Below are 25065 nucleotides of genomic sequence, written 5' to 3'. Positions count from 1 at the left end.
CTGCTGCACCTGCCGGCCTTCGGGCGCGACCTGTACCTGCAGCTGCGCCGCGACCTGCGCTTCCTGTCCCGCGGCTTCCAGGTGGAGGAGGCGGGCGCCACCGGGCGCCGCGGACGCCCCGCCGCCGAGCTCTGCTTCTACTCGGGCCGTGTGCTGGGTCACCCGGGCTCTCTGGTCTCGCTCAGCGCCTGCGGCGCCGCCGGCGGCCTGGTACTGCGCGCGCCCCCTCCGAGTCTGCCCGTCCGGTCGGTTGCGACGCCCGGGGTGGTCCCCGCGGAGGGGTAGGGTGGGCGTCCGGGATCGGGGTGGGGGGAATCCATCCTCCAGGGGTCTAAAGAGAACCTGTTACTTCTCCTCTATCATCCCCTACCTCCATTCCGACCTTCCTACTTTCGCAAAGGGAGTGGGAGGAGAGGCCCCCTCCCCCAGCGGTTGGAGCTCCAGGGGTGCCGAGGCTGGGGAGGCGGGCTTGCATAGAGGAGTGAGCTGCAGTCTGCCATGGAAGTGCTCGCAAAACCGTCAGGCCCCCAACGGAGAGGCGCCTCTGCCCAGGTGTAGCGAATGCTGCATTGCCAGGTGTGTGTGCACACCCGGCACGCGGACCAGCTCGGCCTGTGCATCTCAGTTACCCCGGGGGTGGTGGTGGTGGTGGAGCTGACCTCCCTTCGGAACTTCTGAGTCTTGATACCTGGAAAAGAAACCTTGGCAGGGACCCCAGGCCCCTGTGTAACCCCACTGTTAATTGAAGGGTAAGAAGTAGGAGAGAGTTGTCAGCATCCTCCTTCCTTTCTTTTTTGGCATCCATCCCTGAGGATTGCTGGGTGCTTCTCTAAGCCCTGGCCCCTAGAGCTCCCCATCCCCCAAGACTCTACCCTAACCTGTGATGAGTACTCTGAGGGGTGGGGGAGAGTTGTTGAGTACTTTTGCCCGGCCTGGGCTCACACTTGATCACCGGCTGCCTTGATTCCCAGCCAAACACTTCCCAGCTTGTGTATGGTGCCCCTTAGGAGCGCACATGGCCAGCAGATGGGCTGCCCCCTCAAAGCCTGGTATCCACCAAAATCATGAAATGCAAGGGTCGTTTCTGTATCTTTTGTCACAATCAACTCTGCATAGAGCTGACAGACGGTTTCTGATGCTATTTTGCGTCTGCCCTTCCCAGGCACAAGACGTTGCCCCTCCCCCCCCCCTTTATCTTGCACCACCATCCGAATTCTCTGGCCCTTACCCACAGTTACTGGGAATTGCAGCAAAGCCAGCAAATCTGAAGGTCCGGTTTTTATGTGAGGCTTCTGCTTTCTCCTCAGCACTGTGGGGGGCTTAAGGGGGGATATGAGGTGGAGAGGCCCGGCGTGCAGTTTCCTGGGATCAGCCTGATTCTCCTTTCAGGACTTTTCAGGGTTCTGAATTTAGGGTGTGACCCGCTTTTGCTTGACTAGGAGAAATTGGCAGCTTTGGCGAAACAAGGAAAATGATACGGACTATGGATAGGGGTGTGTTAAAGCGGAAAGGGGGCAGAGAATGCGGGGTGTGGGTGGGAGCGCTTAAGTAGGGGTGAGCAAGGCTCTGATCACTGTAGGGCTCAGGTCAAGCCTGTATCATGTTCTGGGAGGGACTCAAAGGCCCACATCATTTTTCCTATTTTTGCCAAAGTGTTTCAAGTCTAGGTCACATCACTGTATTGTACGTGGAAACATCTGAATCCCATTTGCTGCGGTTTAGTGAGTTTCTGTAGAGGTCAGAGTTTATACTTCTTGGTGTAAAGTTTCCAGCGAGGAGCTATCTGTGAAGGAGCCGAGGCTGGGAATCTGGATAACATTGATGTAAAGTCCTTGCCCAGTGAGTGCTGAGCCACCTCAGATGGCATCCCCGCCAGCTTTTCAGGAAGACCGTCCTTCCCTTTGGCACCATGTGGGGGCGCTGTGCTGTAGAGAAAGGAACCTGGCCAAGAGACCGATTTCACCATGTGCCAGTGGCGGGTGGACCTCTACGACTTAGCTTTTCAATTCCGGCTTGAGCAGACACTGCTGTTGTTTAGTCTGCCTTGTTCATCCCATTTGTGTGAGCTGGACATTGGGCCTTCTCCCCAAGTACAGTACATGTAAACAGAGAAAGGGTTTAAGGCGGGAGGGGAGGAGTACTGGGGTGACTTGGAGTGGCCTGTCCGTGGCAGCGAGACCCTGGAGAGCAGAGGCGAGCACGCCGCGGGACTTGGGCTGACCGAGTCTGTGCTGCATGCCATGCCTGGCCTGGGTTCTCAGTGCAGGTGGGTGGTAGTGTTGTGTTAGTCCCTCTGGACCGAGGCACAAGCCCCGCGAAATGGAGATACGGAGTTGAGCTCCTGTGTTTGTCTGGACAGGCTCAGCTGCAAGGCGTGGGAAGGGAGCAGTGTCAAGCGGGTGATTCTGGGGGGCTGTGAAGAGAGTATTCCCAAAGCATGTCTACATCTAGCGTTTGTAGAGCAGGAGTTGGCCCACTTTCTGAAAAGGACCAGAGAGTGAATATTTTAGGCTTTGCAGGCCGTGTATGCTCCGTCACAACTTGTCAGCACTGCCCTTTTAGTGTGAAAGCAGTCACGGATGGGATATGAACAAACAGATGTAGCTGTGCTCACCAGAACTGTCCCCGATGTTGAGTACTGTTAATTGCTGTTAAGTTGGCAATACCCGGTGTCTCCAGATGGCAGGGTGTTGAGCCCAGGGGCAGGGCAAACACAGGCTGTGCTCCCCATTGCCTGGCATCTGTGCTGTTTGAGCGCAGAGATACTGAGCGTCTGTGGAATGGAAATGCACCATTAGTATCGTAATGCAGCATGGGCTATAAGGCAGGGCAGCGGGCAGAGTTCTATGGTCAGAGGAAGGCCCAGCTTCCAAAGCCAGGTACTTCCAGATGTTTCAGTGAAGGCAGTAGGTGGCCAGGGTCTCCAGCATCCAGTTAAAAGCTAAGACTCACTGCCTTGGTGGTGCACATCTATAATCCCAGCACTTTGGCAAGTTGATTGAAAGTTTGAGCCCAGCCTGGGCAACTTAGCAACTTAGCAGGATCCCTGTCTCAAAAAAATAAAGGACCGAGGATGCAGCAGAGTGCAAAGGCCTTGGGTTCAATCCCCTGTACTGGGGGTGGGGAGATGCGGAGACTGCTTCTCATCTTTGGCTACACTGACATCTCCTGGTGAGTCACACACAGCCTGTGCTGTACCCCTAGAGGATCTGATTCAGCCTGGAGCAAGGCCTGGGCATGGGGTGGGGGTCTGCAAAGATCCCCAAGCAATAGCAACGTGCAGCTGCCGATGAGAACCACGGGGAGTGGGGCAGTGCAGTCAGCCTGTGCCAGAGAAGCTTGGCCCATTCATCATTTTTCAAGTAACTCTGCTGTAGCAGCCAGTGGGAAAATGAGGGGTGGTTCTGATCCTGCTTCCAAAGAACAAACTATCAGGGCCTGTAAGTATCTGCTAACACAGGTTAGTGTCCTGCAGGGAAGGGGGCTTTGTTGGGGGAAGATAGGTCAGAGGGGGTAAGAAGGGCAGGCAAGTGTTTGGGGGTAAGAATGTGTGTGGGACACAAGTCGCACTTGAAAACATTCGGTGCCTAAGTGTAGATATTTTGGGACAAGTGACACTTTTCGTCAGGACATTTTATCCCTCAAGTGTGGACAAGATGAGTGTTAGGGACACTTGAGGGAGCCCCAAGACAGCAAGACTGAGATACGGTGGGAGGCCGTCCCACGTGCTGGCCCCCAAGCTGAGAGCCTGGTGCAGCCCTTCCCTCCTGGGCACAAGTCCTGGCCCTGTCTCTGTTGAGGGTCAGGTCCCGAGAGGGTCCGCGCAGGGTGGAGTACAGCCCAGTGTGCCCTTACCCATCTCAGCAGCGTTGCTGTCTTCTTGCCTGAATGGATGGAAACCAGTCTGAGGGACCGTCCAGAAAATGCATTCTAAAGAAAAGCTCCCCGAGGACGAGCTTGGTTATTCTTCCGTGGATGTGTGTGTGGGATTTCTCACCAAGCTGAGCCCTCTTTGTCTCAAAATCTCATAACATTAGAGCTCACTGATTTTTGCACAGGATTTTGTGAATTCAAAGACTAAGCTGATTGGGTGACAGGCTTTGAAAGCGCCAGACTCGGGAGGGGACTGGATTTGCCCTCCCACAGCCAGGGTGCTTCCGGAGGAGTCCAGTTCTCTTAGAGTTGAGTTTGTCCCACAGATACCAGGAGCCCCTGTCCTGCCCAGCTTATTTGGCCCATGGACGTTTCTCCTGCTTGATATTAAATGTTTGGCACTTCGGCTTCTTTATGCACAGCTGTGGTGGGAGCTCTGATCCCCCTCCCCCACTTTGCCTCGATCTCTACAACCCCTCCGAAGTATCAGTGAATAAACTCAAGTTTTCACTTCAAAGGAGAGGGAAGGAAGCTGGACTGTCCTGCAGGTCGTGCAGTGCCACTCTGAGACAGTTTTATTTGGGCAGTAAAATCTATGAGTTGTTTTTGGCAAAAGTTCTAATGAGACAGAAACCTTGCAATCTGCTTGGAGCATTAAGTACGGCCTCACCCTGTATCTTGGGGACTACAGGTTGTAGGTGATCCTGGGGGTTGATTTGATTTACTTTTCAGGAGGCTCGGTACCTGTGCACCCTTTGTGAAAGTAGAGGCGGTCTATCTCCTTGAGCTTGATTCAGATCAGTATAGTCCTTGAGGTTGGAAGAATTGGAATGCTGTGCCAGAACAGTTTTTCTTCAACAGTGGTCCATGGATCAGCGTCTTATCACTTGGGAGACTTGCTAGGAATGCTTCTTGTTGTGTCCCACCAGCAATGGTGATTCTGGTGCATGCTTGGGCTCGAGGACCACTGGCTTGGTATGTCATGGCTTTTGCAACATAATGGGGGTAGATAAAAGGGTATCCATGACCTCCTAATCGGGTCTCCTGTCAGTCTGCAGGATCCATGCTAGTCGGGGCAGTCCATGGTATCGTCCAGGAGAGGGGACAGTGTCTGTACAGACCAGTGTGCAGACTGGGTCCTCTCCCTGTCCTGGCCAATCAAGTTCTCCTGTGGGGTTTACTTTGTTTTCTTGAGTCCATGTAAGATGAGAAGTTTGCAGCAGAGCAAGGAGGGGAAATTAATTTAATGCTGTTAGCATTGCTTCCAAGGGAGGGGCAAAGTTCTCTATTATACTTTGTTCCAGAACTAATATTTAGTCTATTAAAGTGACAAATTACAAATCTCAGTTTTTAAGTTGTTCATTTCATTTAGTAGTCTTATAATTTACTGCATTTTGCAAGTGCTTTTTAAGGGCATTTTGAATCCTAATTAGCCCCATTCATAAATTTGGAATTTCACAGTTTCAAACATTGAAAACTGTCTTTAGGAAATTTAACATTCAATTTCATGTTTTCTGGTTGTCTCCATTAAAACATAACCTTCTCTAGTACTTAAGTAACTTTTATAAACCTAATAGCTTCATTTTATAAGCTTTTATAAGTATCAGAAGGCCTGATGTGTCCCACACATTCTAATACTGTTTATAAACTTGGTAAGGTTTTAAAATTACAAGTCTGAATCAATGATGCCCTTTAAATTAGAATCACAAATCTAATCCATTAGATATTCTGCCAATTTCTTCTAAGTACAATAAGTTCTGGGGAAAAAATGTGCAAATTCTCATCACAAAATGATTTTTTTTACTTCTTATTTTTCAATTAAATTCATTTTATTTTTATGTTTTATCCTTTTATCATTTATTTTTCCCTTCCTTCCTTCCCCTTACCCCCTCTTTAGTTCCCATTTCTTTTGAACAATTTCTTCCTATTTTGCACTATTATACACTTTGGTTCTTATTTATACTTTTGGTTTCTCACACTGGAGAAACAATGTAATTTTTATACAAGTGTCCTATTTATTTCATTTAAGAATATGGTCTCAAGGTACATCCATTTACCTAGAAATATCTCAAGTTTATCCTTCTTTATGGCTGAGTAGTACTCCATTGCATTAAAAAAAAAACCCACATCTTTTTTATCCATTCCTTGGTTGATGAGCATTTGGGTTGTGTCCAAGATTTAGCTATTACAACTTGTGCTGCTGTAAACATGGGTGCACATATATCACTCTCACCAGTAGTGGAGAAGGGTTCTTTTTCCCCACAGCCCACCCCCTAGCATTAGTTATTGGTTGATTTCTTGATAATAGCCATTCTTTTTGGAGTGAGATAAAATCTCAGTGCTTTAATTTGCATCTCTTGAATGATCCATGATGTTGAACATTTTTTCATATATTGTAGTTTCTACTTCATCTGAAAAGTATTCATTTCAGATGCCCATTTTTGGATTGGGTCTTTAAATATGGGGGGGGGTCTAATTTTTTTCAGTTCTTTGTATGTTCTAGATACTAGTCCTTTGTCTAGGGGACCACTGGCTGGATATTTTTCCTACCCTTGTGGGTTGTCTTTTCACTTTATTGGTGATTTCTTTTGCTATGCAAAAGCTTAATACTACACATCTAACTGACATCCTTGTCACTGTGTTTAATTTTAAGTATTTCTAGGGTTAAGATAGATTTTTCTTATTAGGGATATAATTTTCTTTACAACAATTTTGGGATTGCCTCCTGAAATGGCCGTTTAGGAAGATGAGTTTAATAGTAATTTTTTAACATTTAAAAATTGGTAATAAAGTAACCCATCGTTCCTAAAAGCAGACTTGGGAAATGGATACTTTTGTATGTATCTCTGCACCCCACCCCTGTCTTGGCACCCCTCCCAAAACCCCACCTCAATTGTCAGTGGGATATTTTTAAGTCTACCAGTGAACTTTAAGGCTCAGTCTTAGGCACCGGTAAATCTGAGCAATCTGGAAAAAAATGGGGGAGGGTGGGGCCTAGATACAGCAAACCAAGCCATAGAGAGGCAGCCTTGCTGCCCTCAGGCTGCTGGGGCCGTGGGTGGGTGTGAATGAGGGTGGCTGATGGCCTGTTTGCCTCTCCTTTCTGGGCAGGTGGGCCTCATCCAGCTTGGGCAGGAGCTGGTGTTGATCCAACCCCTCAACAATTCCGGAGGCCCGTTCAGTGGACGAGAGCATCTGATCAGGCGCAAATGGTCCCTGAGACCCAGCCCATCTGCCGACACCCAGGTCCCTGGGCAGCTCTGCAAGGTGCTGACAGGTGAGTCCGGGCCACAGGATGGCTCGATGTGGCACACACACAGCTGGTCCCTTAGTGTGGCCCCAAGCACGCCGAAACTGTATGCATGAGGACATGCCTTCCCCCATACAATCAGGGGTCGCCTACTGGGAAGAACATGTTCTGAGAAAAGTTTCCTTAGGTGATTTCATCCTTGGGCGAACACGATGGAGTGCTTACACAAACTAAGATGGCTGTGACGTCACTAGTTGATAAGGTGATGCAATCTACGGGAGCAGTTGTGTCCATGTGGTCCATTGTTGGCCGAACTGTAGTTATTTGGATGTGAGTGTATTTTAAAGCTCTTTTTGCGCCTCATGCTATTTCTTTTTCTGAATACATTCCATGGGAGGCAGCCATTGAAAATGTTGTCACCTTATTTCTGTAAGGGTCCCAGGATTTTGTTCACATTGCACCTCAATTTTCTATTTTAGGATCAAGTTCACACCTGAAAAATCTCAACAACTTATTTGTTGTTAAGCCCCATGTTGGTAGCAGAGCTGGGATGAACATTATCGCCTGACGCCCTGGCCAGAGTGCACTTGCTCCTCTAGCATAGTGGTCCTCAGTCCTGGTTGCATGCATTAGAGTTGCCTAGGAGACGGATGGAGCAGCGGTTCTCAGAGTGTGGCCCCCGGGCCAGCAGCACTGGCATTCCCTGGGAATGCGTGAGGAAGGCGTATCTCCCCTTGCCAGACCTGCAGGGGGTGGGTGGTGCAGTCATTGTAGCTTCATATCCCTCCTGCAGATTCTGGTGTGTGTTAAGGTGTGAGAACCACAGCTTAAAAAAATTCCCTTTGCTTGCCTGTCCCTAATAATCCTGATCTTGGTCTGGGGTGTGACCTGGGTGTCTGTATTCTTAAAGGTGATCCTAATATGCAGCTTCAGGCGAAATCATGCGCTCTTAGATTCTGTGCCTCTGTTTGGGCAGCCTGTGGGTTATCAGTCAGGTGTTTAGGAGCATTTCATGGTGCTGGGTCAGCAGCAGTCTGCCTGCAGCTGTCCCCTCTCACAGATAGCATGCAGTTTATGCCTGGGATTTCTGCCTGGAGATCATGGGACCCCCAGCTGACCTGTGGGAGTTATACTTTTGTAGTTGAGAGTTACTCTTGTATGAAAAATGCAAGGTCTTGGGTTAGTATTCTAGTGGCCTTGGAAATAAACTGATGTGACTCCACTTCAGAAGAACTGTGAGATTTGGAAACGTGTCTTGCAGCCCTACTCAGCCCCGGCTGGTTGTCACACTTCTTTTCCTGCTGTGGCAGGGGGCTGGGAGGTGATCGTCGTGGATAAAGACCTGTTGTCAAGCCGCAGGGGAGCTTTGAGTCATAAATGGAGAGAGCATTCTACCAACCTTTAGCGTTTTCCTCTGTTCCTTTCTGCACCTTTACAAAAACAGGGAAGACAGACAATGGCATAAAATTCCTAGTGACTGAAAAGACAGACTGTGGCATAAACTTGCTAATAACTAAATATCCTTTAATAGGTAGCTGGAGTTTGGGTAAGTCTGATTGTTTGTTGTGAGTGTTGGCTTGCTGTCAGTGTGTTATTTTAACATTAGCCATTCACCTTATCTAGGTCAGTCTCTGGAGCATATTTTAAAAAATTTTTATTTTACAGTGAATGACTGTTAGTCACTTGTCTGTGTGTTTTCTGCAGCTGGCCTGAGTGCTTTGCTCCAGAGGTGCTGAGATCCCTTGAAGGCGGTGGTTCTCAGGTCTGGGGAACCTTTGACAGCTGCTCATGGCCAGCTGTCCACTCCAGCGCACCCACCCCTTTCATTGGTCTAGGGCGCAGACCGGGCATCTGGCGCAGCAGAAGGTTTCCAGGTGGTTGCAATGTTTGGCTGGTGTTGGAAACCACTGTAGTAAGACATACTGAACATGAGTAGTAGCGCCTGTGGCAGTGGGAAGTGCGCTTTCTCAGGTGAGACGCTGCCAGTCGGGCTGCACGGTGAAGCAGGGGCGCGTGTGTTTTATTCTCACTCTTCCCTGGAGCCAGCCCTTGTCAGCTGCTCGTTCGTGACTAGAAGCCGTGTGTGCTTGGGGATGAGATAATGGAATGTTTGTCTAATGACCTGTTTCCATCCTCTTTAGGGGAGGGATAGCAAGAATTGCTGACAAAATGACAAATGGTGCTTGTGTTTGCATTTTTGTACCTTAGATTAGTTTCGGGGCACTTTTTTGATAGACTGTTTAGCCTTCAATGAGGGAAATAAGATGAACATCAGGGTGGAGTGAACGTGACAGAAACTAAGCTGAAACAAGAGCAGCCCTGCAGGAAATTTCTCAATTTGTCTCAAAAGGAATCTCTCCTTCCCTGCCTCAAAATCTCGCGTGGACTTGCTGTGGGGTGCTGTTGGCTAATGTGTAATTAAGGTCATATAAAACAGTCTAGGAACACAGAATCCAAGAGAGGTATATATTTTTCTTTTGGTCCTTTTCACCTTGCGTGAAATATGCAGTAAACTTTGCTGCTATGTTGAGAAAGATACTGGGCCTTTTAATAGGCCTAGCTAATAAACACTCAGGTCCATTCTAGTTTGGGTTAGCTTTCAAATTTTGGTAGTTTAGAAATTGGGGAAATTAAATTAGTGGGACACCAGTAACATACATTCTTGACGTTTTCTAGAAAGCTTAATCAGATTAGTTCCAGCTTTCCCATGGGAACATGCTCTTCTGGCTGAGCATGGTGGCTGTTCCAGGGTGTCCTGTTGTTGACCTTGTATCACCCCCACGGAGGACAGAATAGCCTTGCGGGCTCATGTAGCCAAGGAGGAATCTGACAACTGTCTCTCCCCTGTGAAGCCCCTGTTTACCTGAGAGGTGAACCAGGGGAGCCGCCAGGTTGTCTGCTGTTTTGTGTCTGGGCAGGGCGGGGAAGACTGATACAGTTCAGGCTACCTGGTGGGAACTGCATCCCTCCTTGGGTACCAGTGGCATTCCTAGAAGACGTCGGAGGCTCCTTGTAAGGGGACAGGCTGATCCGATTTCCTTTTAGCTCTTTATTTTTAGGACCTTAAAAACTGACTCACAAAACAAAACTCCAGGTTGGAACTTAGTGTGAAAATACTCAGTCTGCAAACTTTTTTTTCTTTCTTGGTGACAGTGTGAGTTTTTGAAAGGTCTTTTTTTTTTTTTTTTTGGCTATTCTCAATAACAAAAAATGGTACTTTGGAAATGCTGAAATGTCCCTTGAGATTTAAATGGTTGTTTTGACATCAGAACTTTTTTCTCTATCTTCTCTGCTTATTTTACCTTCTCCATTTAGATTCAATTTATTTATTTTTTTTGCTGGGAATCGAACTCAGGATCTCACACTTGTCAGGCAGGCGCTGTACCACTGAGCTATATCCCTGGCCCTAGATTCAATGTAGAATGTTCTGCCATCACTTCCGTGGCCTTGGGTACCAGTTTGAATCTGGTCTTTTCTGTGGTGGATGTTGTATATGGCTAATAGAAGTGTAGGGTGAAACGCAAGAGTAACTTGCCATAAGGCATTTTCAAAATAGGAGCACTAAAACGTTTGGTGTTGCTGGGAGTTCAGTAGAACAAGAATATGTTCAAAACAGTGGTGCCTGTGAAATATTGATGTTTGCTTTGTAGTTTTAATTCTCTTGTGATTGGCTTTAAAAATTATTACTTTGTGGTAGTGTGTGGTTCATTTATAGCATCACAAAGGTCATTTCAGCAAGTATTTGGAGGATAGCATGATTCAAAAACTGTGTACTGCTAATTTATGCCAGAACGTGTCTGTATAATCATGTGCTTACGCTTGGAAATACATCATTGGTGAGGACTTGTGCTTTACATCAGCTAAGATTTGTCAGGTTGGAGATGACAGAAATCAAACTGGTGAAACATTAGGGATGTCACCGACATGCAGAGAGTCAAGAGTGACCGGGATCGAGAGTGGAGCAGGAGACAGGACTTCAGGAAGGGTCCACCGCGTTCAGCTTCTCTCCAGTCCTCTCCTTGTGTGAGGGCTTTGTCCTCAGCTGCCGCCTCTCGAGGTGACAGGGAGGCTGGTAGGCTGGAGGGCGAAGCTCTCCAATTCAGTGGGGACTTGGGGAGGGTTGGCTCGGATTGCAGTTCACTGCTTTCAGATGTCATAGGCAGGATCCAATTGCTGCTGCTGGAGAGCACAAGACCCAGTCCGCAAGTGACTAGAGCACTGCTCTGCCTTCCATCCTGGTCTTGACTTCCTGCAGGCCACCACACACGCGGTGAGTCTGGTGAGATAGAGTTACAACCCCTGTCTTCTAGGTCTGCTCCATCACCCAGCCCACAACCACGAGTAGACGATCAGTTCCTTGTTTCACCTGTGCCCAGGGATGAACGTGGCCGCTGGTCTTTGTACAGTTCTTGGTTCCTCTTCCTCTAAACTTCTTTGAGACCTTAGCTCTCTAGTAAGTATAAAAAACAAGCTACACACCTACATACAGAGCCATACATACAGAGCCTGAGATTGTAGTGTTGGCAGCATTGCTTCTTTCTGAGGTGGTGAGGGGGCATCTGTTCCCTGCCTTTCCTTGCTGTGTAGGTGGCCAAGTTCCCCGAGTGGCTTCCTGCGGTCTTCCCTCTGTGTCTGTCTGTAGACCCAGATCTCCACTTATGAGAACACCAGTCTCATTGGATTAGAGCCTGCCCTTGTGACCTCATTTTAACTGAATTACTTCTAGAAAAACTCTTTCTGAAGATACAGCTGAATTCTGCCATTGGGGAGTTAGCACGTTTTGGGGACAGGACATAATTCAGACCATACCAACTTCTGAGTTTTCATCTGTCATGCCGAGCAACTGATGTTCGTCGCGTGTACTGCCTGGGCCACTGTTGAGGAGGACTGCATGTGAGGGCTGGCGGTATACCTCTGGCCTCACAGGGGACCATGTTCAAGGGAACTCACACAAATGCCTGGAAGGTAAAAGAGCTGTGCAGGAAATGAGAAGTGAGCTGTCTCTAAGGTAGGCGGTGCGTTTGGCCGGTCACCTTTTCTCAGTTTTACTGTTGAACATTTGAGGAGCTGGGTCACCCCAGGCAAGTTAGAAAGGACCAAGCCCTTCTGAGCTTGTTGCCTTCCTTGCCATGGGAGTCACCTACTGCTTGGAGTTTTGTATTAAATGAGATAGTGCTCACTTCCCATTTTGTAGCTAATAAGTATTAGCTATTGTTGCAGCTTCTGTGGTTATGGTTTTTGTATATGTACTCTGCATTTCAAAAGGACTACTCAGTGTCTTGTTCTAGATTCACTGGGAGAGAAAGGGATCCTCAGAGCTCTGAGCGGGGGGCAGGAGGCTTTCATCATCATCCGTGGTGCTGCCCTTCTTGCCTCGTGAGTGAATCCACAATGGAATTGAGGAACCTTAGCATGTCTAGACTGGAAGCTACAGGTCAGATGCTTACCCTTTCCCTCTCACTGCCCCTCTGGGTCCTGGGCATGGCGCACATGACAGGGTGGTCCTATCTGCCGGGGGCGTACAGTGTGGCCAGGAACATAGACAGTAAAGAAGCAAACAGATATAGCAGGTGTAAATTTACAGTTAGCTGTGGACATCAGGCTGCAAAACAAAGCACAGAAACCTGCATACTTGGCATTCGGATTAAGCCATAGTTACTTCCAAACTTTCTTCTTGTTTTAAAAGAAATGCACAGGTATGGCTATGACTGACTGTTCACCGCCCTACTCTATTACCCCACAAGGGTCCCTCATAGTGAAGCAGATGTGAATCCTCCTATCCGTATTTTTATATTTTTATATACAGTCATAAACTGATTGTATATTGGGTTTTTATTTTTAAATTTATATAAATGGTTTCATACTACACTTATCACTCACAACGATGTTTTCCGGGTTTGTCCCATGTTAATAAATACAAATCTAGCTCTTTCGTTTTAACCGTAGAGGTTTGCCTATATTATGAATTCTTTCAAGTAACTAACTTTGGTTTATTTTTCTTCCCTACTGCTTTTTTATTTTCCATTTCCTTCCTTAGTTTTCATTTGTTTTTTGTTCTATTTTTTTCTACTGGTTTTATTTTTCTATTTTTGTGTTTATTGTGATTATTATTTTTAGATTGGATCTTGCTATGTTCCCTAGGCTGGTTTCCAAACTTCTGGGCTCAAGGATCTTTCTGACTCAGCCTCCCAAGTAGATGGGATTACTGTACAGGCATGTGCCAGCATACCTGGTCTAATTGTTTTTATTTAATGTTTATTAGTTTTAAAACATTCTCTGTATTTAATGCTATTGCTTTTTCCCCTAACTTCTTGAGTAGAATACCCACCTCACTAAAATTTATTCTTTCTTCATTTTTAATGTATATATGTAAGGCTATACATTTCCTTATAAGCATACTTTTAACTTACAATAATATTTCCAGTGTTCTCCAACTTACATAGTAGGAGAGGCAGTACAGTAGAGTGGTTGAGAATTTAGAGATAGGTTCACTGGGTTTAAAATAGTACTTTCACCACCTATCAGTCTGAGTTGCTGTGTGGTTTATACAACCTTTTTAAAGGGCCTCAGTTTATTTACTTATAAAATAGCGAGGATAGGTATATGCACTTTGTATGGTTATTTTAATGATTCGGTAAATTCAATGTGTGTGAGCACAATAATGTGTGGCACAAAGCATTGTTATATTTTTCATTGTGCAATAAATTTAAATGTTTTTCAGCATGTGGGTTATTTTGCCATTTAAAAAAATGACTTATAATTCTGTGTATAGTGATTGGAGCATGTGGCCCATATTATATTTCCATTTGGTTCTTTTTTGTACTTTTAATCTTCTCTGCTGAGATTTCCTGTGTTTCAGTTATTGTGAGCACATTTTTCTTTAAGTCCTTGAGCACAGTGATAACAGTTGATTTCATATTCTTTTCTGGTGGCTTAATACCTGGGTCATTCTGGGGTTTGGTTCTATTGATTGCCTCTTTTCTTAAAAATGGGTCATATCTTCTCAGTTCTTCCTCTGTCAAGTAATTTTTGATTATGTTCTGGGTATTGTAAATGAAATACTATGGAGATTCTGGATCCTTTCCCTCTGAAAAGTACTTAGCTAGGACTCGTGTTGAATGCAGATTGGCTACAAAATTTGTATCTTGAGTGGTAGCTCAAGTGTTGGTTCCATTGTTTTGTCATCAGCTATAGGCTGTTCTACATAGGAATCATCCAGCAATGTAAGTAGAATTCAATTTTTTCCAGTTATTTTATGTTCATTCTGTCTTTTCCATTCAGTATTTTATCTGTCCTTTATCAATTTGGGTATTTTTAGCACAATTATTTGAAGTCTTTTTCGAATTATTCTCCTTGTGAATTTCGTGTGGTTGCTGATCCTTCTATTTCTGATATTTTCTCACTGATCATCCCCGTGTGGCTAACAGTGGCCTCTCACCTTTTTGGCCAATATTTAGGCCTCTTAGCTGCTGAGCTGTTGAGGCTGCAGATCCCTCATGTGCTGTGGTGGTATGAAATTTCTCTGTATTTCTAGTGTGTGGAGATTTCCCTCTGTACTTTGCATTTGGTGAAGGCATTGTCTTAGCCCGGTTGGGTTGCTATAACAAAATGCTATAAACCAAGTGGCTTATAAACACCAGAAATTTCTCCCAGTCCTGGAAGCTGGGCCATACCAGATCAAGGTACAGGCAGATTTGGTGTATGGTGAGGGCCTCCCCTTATAATTAGCCCTTTGTGCTGTGTCTTCACATGATGCAAGGGCCACGGGAACACACCTGAGCCTCTTTTGTAAGGACACTAATCCCACTCATGAATAATTCACCCTCATGACAGAATCACCTCTCAAAGGCCCTTACTTCCTAATACCATCCCTTTGGGGGGTAAGTTCCATTGGATGAATTTGGCAGGGAAACACAAATATTTAGACATAGTAGGTATTAGAATACTTTGAGGATGGGATGTGTGTTACATTTTCTATTTGAGTCTTTGTAGTTATCGGACAATATTCCATAAATTATTCATAAAAAGTCTCCTCCTCGCCACAGCTGTTTTACGCCCCCAGACTCAAGTATATAAACAGCGTCATAGTATCTCATCATCTGAATGGCAAATTTACCTGTGCTGTGACTCCACCTCAGTCATTAAGGAAATTCCTTCTCTTCCATGTGGTGCACATGACCCTGGGCCTTGTGAGAGCAGGACTCAGAACAGCTCCTCCGTCCTCCTAAATTTCTGATTGCTGCTGAAAAGCACTCTAAGTCCCAAGGATGCCATTAAATGGCTCCAGTGTGTCTGTGTCATCCGTGGTGATGGGGCTTCCTGGCAGAGCCATGATGCATGGCGCCCAGCTTTAGGTGTCCTGCCCATCTATGGGGCGCCTTCCTGCCTTTCAGAGCTCCCACTGGGCCCTCCCCAGGCTTGTAAGGTCCTCCCATCCTGCTCTGCTGTTGCAGCTTCAGCCGCTGCCCGTGACCTCAAGGGCGCCCTCTGGCCCAATGCGATTCTTCCGAGAGCTCAGGTCTAAGACATAAAGCCAAGAATGGCAGCTGTGCAGTGACAGATTCCATCCTGGGCCCTGCAAAGCGCCCACAGCAGAGGGACACCAAAGGCAACCTTGTCACCATACCACAGAAGGAACACCACATGGACCCTCAGTCACCAGTCCCTCCTTGCTTTTGTTGACCTGAAGCACAAGCATTGTGTCCTTTCCCAGTAAGGGCTGAAGAAGGTACACAGTGGTTTACACATCGTAGGAGACTGAGCTTGTTTCCTTGAGTGGAGGGGTGGCCCTCAGGCACTGAGCAGAGTGTCTCTTGGGTGCTCTGTCCTAGTGTGGCCCTGCAGCAATTCTGATGTGTGTCTGCAGCCTGCCTGGAGGGAGCAGGAACCCATGTGAGTAGAGGTCTAACAGAGGGTCTTTCCTAGGTGACCAGAGGGTCCCACAGACCTCCTACCCCTTGAAACTGGGAACGTTTTGGAAGTCTCCATGTGGATGTTGCTTAGACTTCAGCATCTTCCTAGAAAAGCTCCCGGGCAGGGCGCTTTTGCATGGCAAGTGCTCAGTAGTGATCATTTCTGCATTTGCTGTTGCCTTCCAAGTTTAATTTTCACAAGCTTTGAGGAGCCTCTCCAATCCTGCCATTTGGTGTATCTGAACCACGTGTCCACCCAAGTCCCTTGATCTTACTTTTCTTACTTTTTCAGACAAATGACTGAGGAAATCTTTCGGATTTTCTTTGGAGGTATTTGGGCAGGTGGAAGGTGCTTGTTAATGACCCTTTGGGAAGAATAAAATTAGAACTGAATTATATCACTCTGTAAAATCATTATTCTTGCTGTTATTGTTCCCTGAGGCTCTCTGACTGTGTGCAACTGGATCTTGCTGGACACTGCTAAGTGGACACTGCGCATTGCCATCTGTGCAGCTGGCAGAGAATACAGTGGTGGACAGGCCTAGGCAATCCTGGGACTCTTGGACTGTACTTCTAGTACATGGAGGTGCTGTCCCCAAGTCAGCTAATTTTTCTTGTGCCTGTATTTCTTCATCTACAGAAGACAGTAATACTTTTCTTAGTACTTTTACTTCAGCAGCTTTCTGAGAGTTACAACAGCCGGTGCCAGTATGCTTTCATCAAGTGCAAGTATCCTGGAAACCCAAAGTAGATAGTATTATCAGAATATAAAGTTATCATCTCCCCACTGAAAAGGTCCATAGATGGACTCACTAAAGTCCAAACCTGGGATGTGGGCTTGGGTGCAGGTGATTAGTGTGGGGCTGAGAGAGGTCCCAGGAAGTAGTGGGGACAGACAGGGAAGAGGAAAATCCATGGAATCCATAGAGAAGTCCAGTGGAAAGTGCGTGTATGTGTGTGCATGTGTGCACACGTGCACTGTTGCTGCTGGTAAAAAGTCTCGGATCAGCTGAAACAAACACAGAAGGCTCCTGGAGCTCTGCTCTGTGGTAGTTGCTTGCGTTATTGTAACATACACCTGCGATAACCACTTAGGAGAGGTTTATTTTGGCTCACGGTTTTAGAAGTTTTAGTCTGTGATCATTGGCCCCACTGCCTTTGAGCCTGTGGCAAGGCCACACATCATGGTGTGGGACCTTGTGGCAGAGCAGAAGCACTCACCTCACAGATAAAGAGCAAGGTGTGGGCTGGGATCCCACAGTCTCTTTCAAGGCCACACCCCCAGGGACCTCACTCACTTCCAGTGGGCCCCAGCTCCTAAAGGTCCTACCACCTCCCAGTAGTGCCACACTGGGGATCTAGCCTTTAACACAGGAGTCTTTGGGGCACATTCCAGATGCAGAGTGATCGTGAGGCACTGGAGTCTTGTCCCGTGGCCCTCAGCTTCCAGATGCATGGGCTGCCCTTGTGTAGACAGGCACAAGAGCCTGCTGCAAGGGGAAAGGTCGGAGTCAAGTGCTGGAGGAGGGTGCCGTTAGCATGAGCTGCCACCATAGCAGCCATGGAGGTTGCGTCATGACAGGATGTCAGGGAAGGCATCCTGGGGGGTCAGCCGTCAGGGAAACCCATGCGTGCTCAGGCTGGGATGCTTAGCCATTTAACATTAATGATTTGCAAAAGCTTGTTACCTCCTAATAAACCGTATGTATTCAGGTTGAAAAAAACCTGCAGGAACAACCAGTTAATCTGTGTTAATCTGTGTTAATCTGTGTTAATCTGTGTTAATCTGTGTTGTACTGTTTTCAAAAATGCAGTCCTTCAGCAGGGGTAGTTCAGAGGTCTCTGGAGGAGCATTTAAGCCTGGCAGCCCTGGGAATTCTGGAGCCCTGGCAGGGGCCGTCTCCCAGGAGCCCCCTCCCCCTGGGGGACCCACCTGGGTGTCTGCGCCCCCTCTGAGAGGCCCTGCTTTCTGGGTAGAGCCCTGGACAGTGAGAAATGGGATAAGCCGGGGATGGGGAAGCATCTGGGTGAATCTTTATGTAAATACAGATTATATCCTGTGTGCTTTTACACTTTCGGTGATTGGGTGTGTGTTGAGTGAGTTTTCTTAAAACTGCCTGCATCTGTTTTATTTTTAGACCTCTGTACGTGTAACATACCTTCTTATCGAGGTCAGTAATTCATCCACCTACCTAATGTTTATCTGCAGCTCACTGTGTGTTGAGCTCTGTCATGGGCGCTAAGGATCCAGCAAGAGACAAATGTCCCTGTCCTCCCAGAGATGACATGTGGGTGGTGATCACATAGATCCAAGGCTGCTTGCCAGTGTCGTTCTGGATGTGTTTTAGGGAAAGGGATCCACAGTCTTTATCACTTCTTCCTGCTGCTAGCTTAGGCGGGGTCTGGCATGGAAGAACTTTCTGATTCCTCCAGGGTTTGCTGAAAAGGTGGAGGGAGAGAGGAGGCTGGGTGAGAACCCGGCCACCAGGTTGACAGCTCAGACTACAGCAGGAAGTGGTGGAGTGTAGATGCAGGGAAATGTTTTTTTTTGTTCAGTACTGCTCTGTACCTGAGGTCCACACCTGGTGCTGGACAGAAGTCCTGCTTTGCATGAGGCTGGCCAGCATCTGGCCACAGCTCCACCCTTCCGGCATCCTTTCACAGGAGGACTAAGCATCCCACCTGGAAGCTGCCCAGTCACCCATGCATCAGCCTGCGGTTAGTTCCTGTCATTTTGCCAGTGCTCAGGGACGTTCGGCGGCTGAGTTCCTTGCACTTTGTCCCTCTTGCAGTCCTTGGCCTATGAGATGCTCTGTCCTGGGTGTTGCCAGTGGTTTCCGGTTTCTCCAAGCTGTGATCTGTCTCTGCTGCACTTTTTCTGGTTCTTTTGGGTCCTTACATTCTTGTCCCTGTATCCACCTCGCAGATCCCTGGCCTCTGTCTTGAGCCTTTATCGTCTGCAGGCCCCGGCTGTGCATCCGTGGTCAGCTACAAGTCCACAGCAATCCAGAAGTTGGCGTTCTGGAACCAAATCCTTGTCTAATGAGCCCTGCCCCTGCCAGCCTCATAGCCAAAGTTCTTACCCAATTATTTCCGGTCACCTAGCCTCAAACATAATCATGCTCCTTTCGTTTTCTTACTCTTGTCCCCTTTACTTGTATTCCCCCCGTGCTTTCTGTTTGCTGCTTATCGGAGATAGTCACAAAGAGCTTTGGTGTCGCTGTTACCCACATTAACATTCTCCCTGATTTGCTTTTTTTGATCCCCTTCCCTTCTAGTTCTCCAAGCTTCTCTCCTGCCGCACACATTTTTTTCTGACCCTCCCAGGAAGTAATTTGCAGACATCATGGCCCTTTATCCACACATACTTTATACTTTACCAACCATGGGGATAATCTTAGGATGTATAACATTGATACAGCATTTGTATTTAAACTTTTCTAGTAGTCCCAGTAATGTCTTCTTATAGTTTTCTTTTCTTGGTATGGAATTCAATCTAGAAGCCCATGTTGCGTTCAGTTTTCACTTTGCCATAGTTTCCTCCAATCTAGATCATTTCCATAGTATTTGTAATTTCTGATCCTTGTTCCCTGTCCATTTTTAAAAAAATACTACCAGTGGTACAGAGGAGGTATCTCATAGGATGTCTCCATGGTTTTTTCTTTTCTTTCTGGTGCTTCCTCATGATCTGACTTAGGTTATACATTTCCAAAAGGAAAAATGGGGAAGTGATCTTGTGTTCTTCCCAGTGTATCTTCTAAAAACATTTTTTAAGGACGTAATACATTCATCTTGGGGAACTGCTGTGTATACATATTGCTTCTAAATCATTGCTACTTCCCTTTCCTCTCCATACTCTCTTGTTTTCCTCCACGCCCAGATCTCCTTCCCACCTCCAACAAAGTTTATCTCCCTGACCCCTCTCCTCTGCGGGGAGGCTCACACAGCACGTTTGTCCTGATATTGGGGATGTCAATATTTATTACTTGGTTAGGTTTTGTTTGTAGGCTAATCCACTGTAAAGTTATTATCTTTCCATACATAATTAGTGAGTAATTTGTGGGGACACTTTGAGACCATGTAAATATTTTGTTCTTCATCAAACACTCACTATTTTTGGCATCTCCTGCGTCGCTTGGCAGGCTCACTTATTACTGCGATGGCTTAGAAATGCTGGTTTTGTAATTCCCATGGTCTTTCCATATTTTTAGTAGTTGGTCTCCTACAAGGAGTGCTTACCCTTTTCTCTCATTTATTTATTCTTAATCTGTGGGAACTTGTTGATTCTTATTTGACTCCTTCAGTATCATTTATGTTCATTGTGATGCTCAAACTGTCTCAGATTTGGCTAGCATGAGTGCAGTTTTTAAAATCAGACGTGATTTGAATTTGGCTTTTATGCATGTGATGTTCCTCTTTAGATATATTAATATAGTATATTATGTTAATAGCTTAGCATTGCACTAACCTAAACTCCTGGGATAAATCCCAATTGATTGTGGTGTATTATTTCCTTAAAGTGATATTTCAGTTGCTAATTTGTTTGGGATTTTTGGGTCCACATTAATGTGTGGGATTTCGTTGTGTGTGTGTGTATGTACGTGTGTGTGCACTGTCGTTCTGAGTACAGCATTAATGTTACACTAGCTTTGTGAAATCATTCTTCTATTTTCAGTGCCCTGGAACAATTTATGAATCATCCAGGCTGTCTGGTCTGTGAAGGTTTGGTACAATCCCCAGTGGGACCGTCTTGGCTTAGCGCTTTTTTGTGACTGTAGTTTCTTTGTAGCTTTCTCTATTTCTTCTGTAAAAATTGGCCTGCTTAAGCTTTGTGTTGCTTATGGGATCAATTTTGGTTAATTGTATTTTCCTAGCAACTTTCCAATGCAAGTATATAAAGATACCATTTACTTGATATATTTAATGCTGTAATTATTACTTAATGTGGTACAAGCCAGATACAAATTCCTAGGTCATGGAACCTTTGGGGTAGGAGAGGTATATTATGGCTGAGGGAGTGACCTTTTTGGTCCATCTTTTCACTGCCCTTGGAAATCCACTTCATTTTTCAGAAGCACAGCTCAGACATCACCTTCTTCAGTCAGTTCACCCTACCTCCCTCACTTTGGTCTTCTGAATCCCAAAGAGCTTTGGCTGTTCTGAGTATCACACTTATCTTTACCTGCTGTCTGCTGTACTCCTTGAGTCCAAGGCACTCTGTCTGGAAGGCAGGGCTCAGGCTATTGCTGTTGCCTCTGTAACAAATTACTCACACACTTAGTGGCCTAAAACAACGCAAATGTATTACCTTACGGTTCCGGAAGTCAAGAGTCTGAAGTCAGTTTCATCGGGCCAAACTCAAAGTGTTAGCAGCCCTTTGTTCCTTTTGGAGGTTCCGGGGGGAGAACCCAATTCCTTGCCTTCTCCGGCTTCTGGCGGCCACCTGCATTCCTTGGCTTGTGGGCCCTATCTATCTTCAAAGCCAGCAGAGTCTTTCTCACGATCTATCACCCTGACAGGTCTGTAACCATATTTCCTCTATCTCTCTCTCAGGAGGACACACCAGGCCCAGCCAGGTAATCTGAGCTAACATTTGCAGCTCAGAATTCAGAATCACAGCTCCAGAGCCTCTTTCCCCGGGTCCCTTAACATTCTCATAGCTCCTGGGGAGTAGGATGTGGGCATCTTTGGGGGTGCCTACTGTAACCCATAAATACATTTCCTTGTTTCTGCTAGTTTAAGCGCTGCAATCACAATGTTCCATGTTTTTTTTCCCCTTTGCATTTATCTCCTGGACATGTGAGACCACAAAAATAGCACTGTAAGACAAGCACATTGGGTCTGTTTGTAAACATTCCTGTTAACTGATTGAGAAAGAAATGCTACATCTCTCACCATTGAAACAGGAAAGAAAAAGACATCGTGCCATTCTTTTGCATGTGTGTCTGAGCCCTTTTTCCCACATGCAGTTCTACCAAACAGAGGAATTGGACAAGGAGCGGTGCTGTCTCTCCCCAGTTTTCCGCTGGACTCTTATGCAACACATGCCCGCCCCACTTCAGTAACTCAAAGCAGAGGAGCTTCCAGCTTAAATAGGAAAATCTGCCTCGAGCTGCAGACGGATCAAGAATGCATAGTTTATTATTTAAAGTGCATGCTGGCTGGGGCTGTCCAGGTGGCTCAGGGAAGCTCCTGGCAGCCCTCCGGCCCTGAGGCTGGAGGAGGGGCCGTGGCCCCCAGAAGGCGCTGACCAGGCGGCAGAGTGAGCACGCGGTTGGGGTGCCGGCTTGGTGTTCCGGGAGGCGGCGGGGCTGAAGAGCAAGGGCCCTGCCAACTCCCGCCGCAGTGTCTGACTTTTGAATCAGCAGCCCTCTTGTTCCCTCCCAGAGAGAATGTGTGACCCAGGGAGGAGTGTACGCCCTGCTTCCCTCCCAGCTGGAGGCCCCAGGCCAGCAAGTCCACCGGAGGCAAGGGGAAGAACAGACACTCCGGGCTCTTTAAGAAATGGCTTAAAAAAAAAAAAAAAAAAGAAATGGCTTGAGGTTGTGTTCTTTTCCTCCTCTGTGAAGAAGTCTAGCTTTTTCAGTACACTAATTTCTCATGGAGAAGCCCAGCAGAAAGTCTCCTCGGGACAGCTGCTGCCCAATTTGTTTGGGTGATTTCCAGCTGCAGATGCAGCGGGTTCATTTTGCACCACTTCCCCCCCGCCCCCCCCCCGCGGCAACGGGCAATTTCTCTTGCAGGACCAGACAGGGAATTCGCTCGCTGGAACTGGTATGGGGTTGCACAAACCGCCTCCGGGCTGAAGGAGCCTGTACCTTTCTCAATCCATTAGCAAGTCATAGATCAAACTCCCAGTCACTGACTTTGGACATAGGTGGACAGCGAAGCATAGGGGAAAAGCCCAGTAAAGTTGGGAGTGTTCCTGCCCAGTGGGGCAGGAAATGTCAGGCATCATTGGTGGTCAGCTTCAGTGGTGGTGTGGCTGGAACCTGGGGCCAACTGTGAGGGGACACAGGTCTGGCCTCTGTCTGAGCAGGAGAGATTTGAGCGGGCACCGCCTGCTCTGCTGTGCTTAGGGATACTGTGGGGTTGGGGAGGGGGAAAAGGGGGCTTTTCTCCTCTCCAAGGAAATAGGCTTTATTCAGAGACCGAACTTACAGGCTCGGGTCCCATGGGTCTCTTCGGGTGTGCCTGCTTGGCCTTTTGGGGCCCTGCAGAGGGACGAGTCATTCTTTATGTCAATATTTACAGAAATGCAACTCCTCTCAGAAAATAAACTGTTACCCACCCCTGCCAAGGCCGGCTGTTGCTTTTCCAGCTCTGCTTTAGAGGGAGGCTTAATTCCCTTCCACCTTCTCTCCCTGTGTGGGGCTGACAGTCAGCAGCGAGAGAGCTCGCGGCTCTGGCACCCTGCCTGCCCCGTCCCTGAGGGTGTCGTCGGAGTTGCGTTTGGCCTGTGGGCTTCCCTTCTGGGAGGCAGTTAATCATCCTGCTGGTGTTGCGTCCTCAGAGGTTCACTGGAGCTGAAGCCTCAGTCAGTTTCTGTCAGAGGCCTGGTGGGTTTGCCTCTGAGTTTGAGAAAATGCCTTGCTCAGTGTAAATGTGCGTTTTCCAGCACGAGGGGCCAGCATGGCAGTTGCAGGGGCGTGTGCATTTGCGTCTGGAGGGACAGGATTGACCTCAAATCTTTGCTTCCCTCTCCCTGACACCTTGCCAGGAAGCTGCCTCTGGGAGGGCCTTCTGGTCTCTACTGTGTTCCTCACCCATGAGCCCTGGCCTTCGCCGGCCCTGGTGGGGGTGGTGAGGAGGGGCGGCGTGGGGGGAGAGCTTCCAGAAACTGGCCGAGCCACACAGGCCCCTCTGCAGACTCCCAGGTGCTGAGGGCTCTGGAGAGGAGCGAAGGGAAGAGCTCAGGCCTCTGGGTTTGTAGCTGCTCCCTGGGGCCAAGAGAGCTGAGCTGGGCTGTGAGCTCTGCTGGGCTTCACATGAATTTGCACAGAGGATCATTTCAGAGAAGGACGGCCCGTGTCACACTTACCGTCGTACTTTATCCACATCCCTGGCTCCTGGTAGGCCTCAGAGATCGCACAAAGCCACTGGGGATGGGTTTGCCGGCAGACAGGACTCTGTGGCAGCCGGGTAGTGCGGCAGACCCCAGGGTCAGGCAGCCCGGGTGCTGGCTCTTCATGCATGCTCACCAGGGACCGTGAGCAGGTGTGTCTCCTCCCAGCCTCTGCCTCCTTGTGAGGTTATTGTCGAGGCTCCGACATGGGGCTGACCCCTGTCACAGTCAGTGGCGAAGGGATGTGGGGGACAGTGACAGGAGGGAGGTCCGTCCAGCCTTGGTGAAAACAGGGGTGATGAAATGGAAGCACAGCTTTCTTTGGGACTTCGGTGTTTGCAAATCAGTGCCCGACCACTGCCAGCACATCGCCTGCCTGTGTAGGGCCTGGTAATCGCTGGATTTGGGCACACAGTGACCTAGGCAGAAACAGAACAAGGACTGCTGGCTGTGGCTCCGCTGCAGCTTCTCGACTTTATGTGACCAGGTGTCACGTGCCCACGCTGTGCCCAGGTCAGGGAGATGTGTCCCTGTGTCCCCAGAGTTGGCTCTCTCGGCTGCTGGGTCAGACTCCCCTGGTGACTCCTGCTGGGTTGTCTGGTGGAGAAAGTAGGTGGGAGGGGAAGCCAGAGCAGAGTTGGATGGCTGAGTCCTGGATTTTGTTTTCCTTTCCCATGACTTTTTTTTTCTGATTCCAGTGCTGATGGTACAGACTTCTTGAAGACATTCCAGGTTCAACCATATTAAAGAGTAGTTACTTGGAGTTCGAACACACCACTAACTACCTAAAAAGGGAACACAGTTAGCAACAGGGAAAAGAGACAGAAACCATTCAAGAGTATAACTCGTTTATTACGGCCAGCGTGAGTGACTTGGGCATTTTCTTCCAGAGGTCTGAGGAGTCTACCAGCACGCGACTGTGGCATTCTGCCACTTGCTTCGTATTTGGGGATTCTGAGATTTAC

The 25065-nt window shown here is 47.6% G+C and overlaps 1 protein-coding gene across 2 annotated transcripts in view; it reads left to right on the top strand.

Annotated features, from left to right (window-relative positions):
* The window catches only part of Adamts17 (ADAM metallopeptidase with thrombospondin type 1 motif, 17), a gene marked incomplete in the record, with an annotated part of 306761 nt that overhangs the window by 703 nt on the left and 280993 nt on the right, over positions 1–25065 (top strand). For both annotated transcript variants that reach the window (XM_013512523.1, XM_013512522.1), the window contains 2 exon segments: positions 1–210; positions 6985–7150. In XM_013512523.1, the coding sequence (XP_013367977.1) occupies positions 1–210; positions 6985–7150 (376 nt within the window).

Source organism: Chinchilla lanigera, unplaced genomic scaffold (genome assembly GCF_000276665.1).
Source record: "Chinchilla lanigera isolate Chin_1 unplaced genomic scaffold, ChiLan1.0 scaffold00015, whole genome shotgun sequence".
In the NCBI taxonomy this organism is placed as follows: Eukaryota; Metazoa; Chordata; class Mammalia; order Rodentia; family Chinchillidae; genus Chinchilla; species Chinchilla lanigera.
The sequence above is the reverse complement of the archived record's forward strand: the minus strand, read 5'-3'. Positions and strand labels throughout refer to the sequence as shown.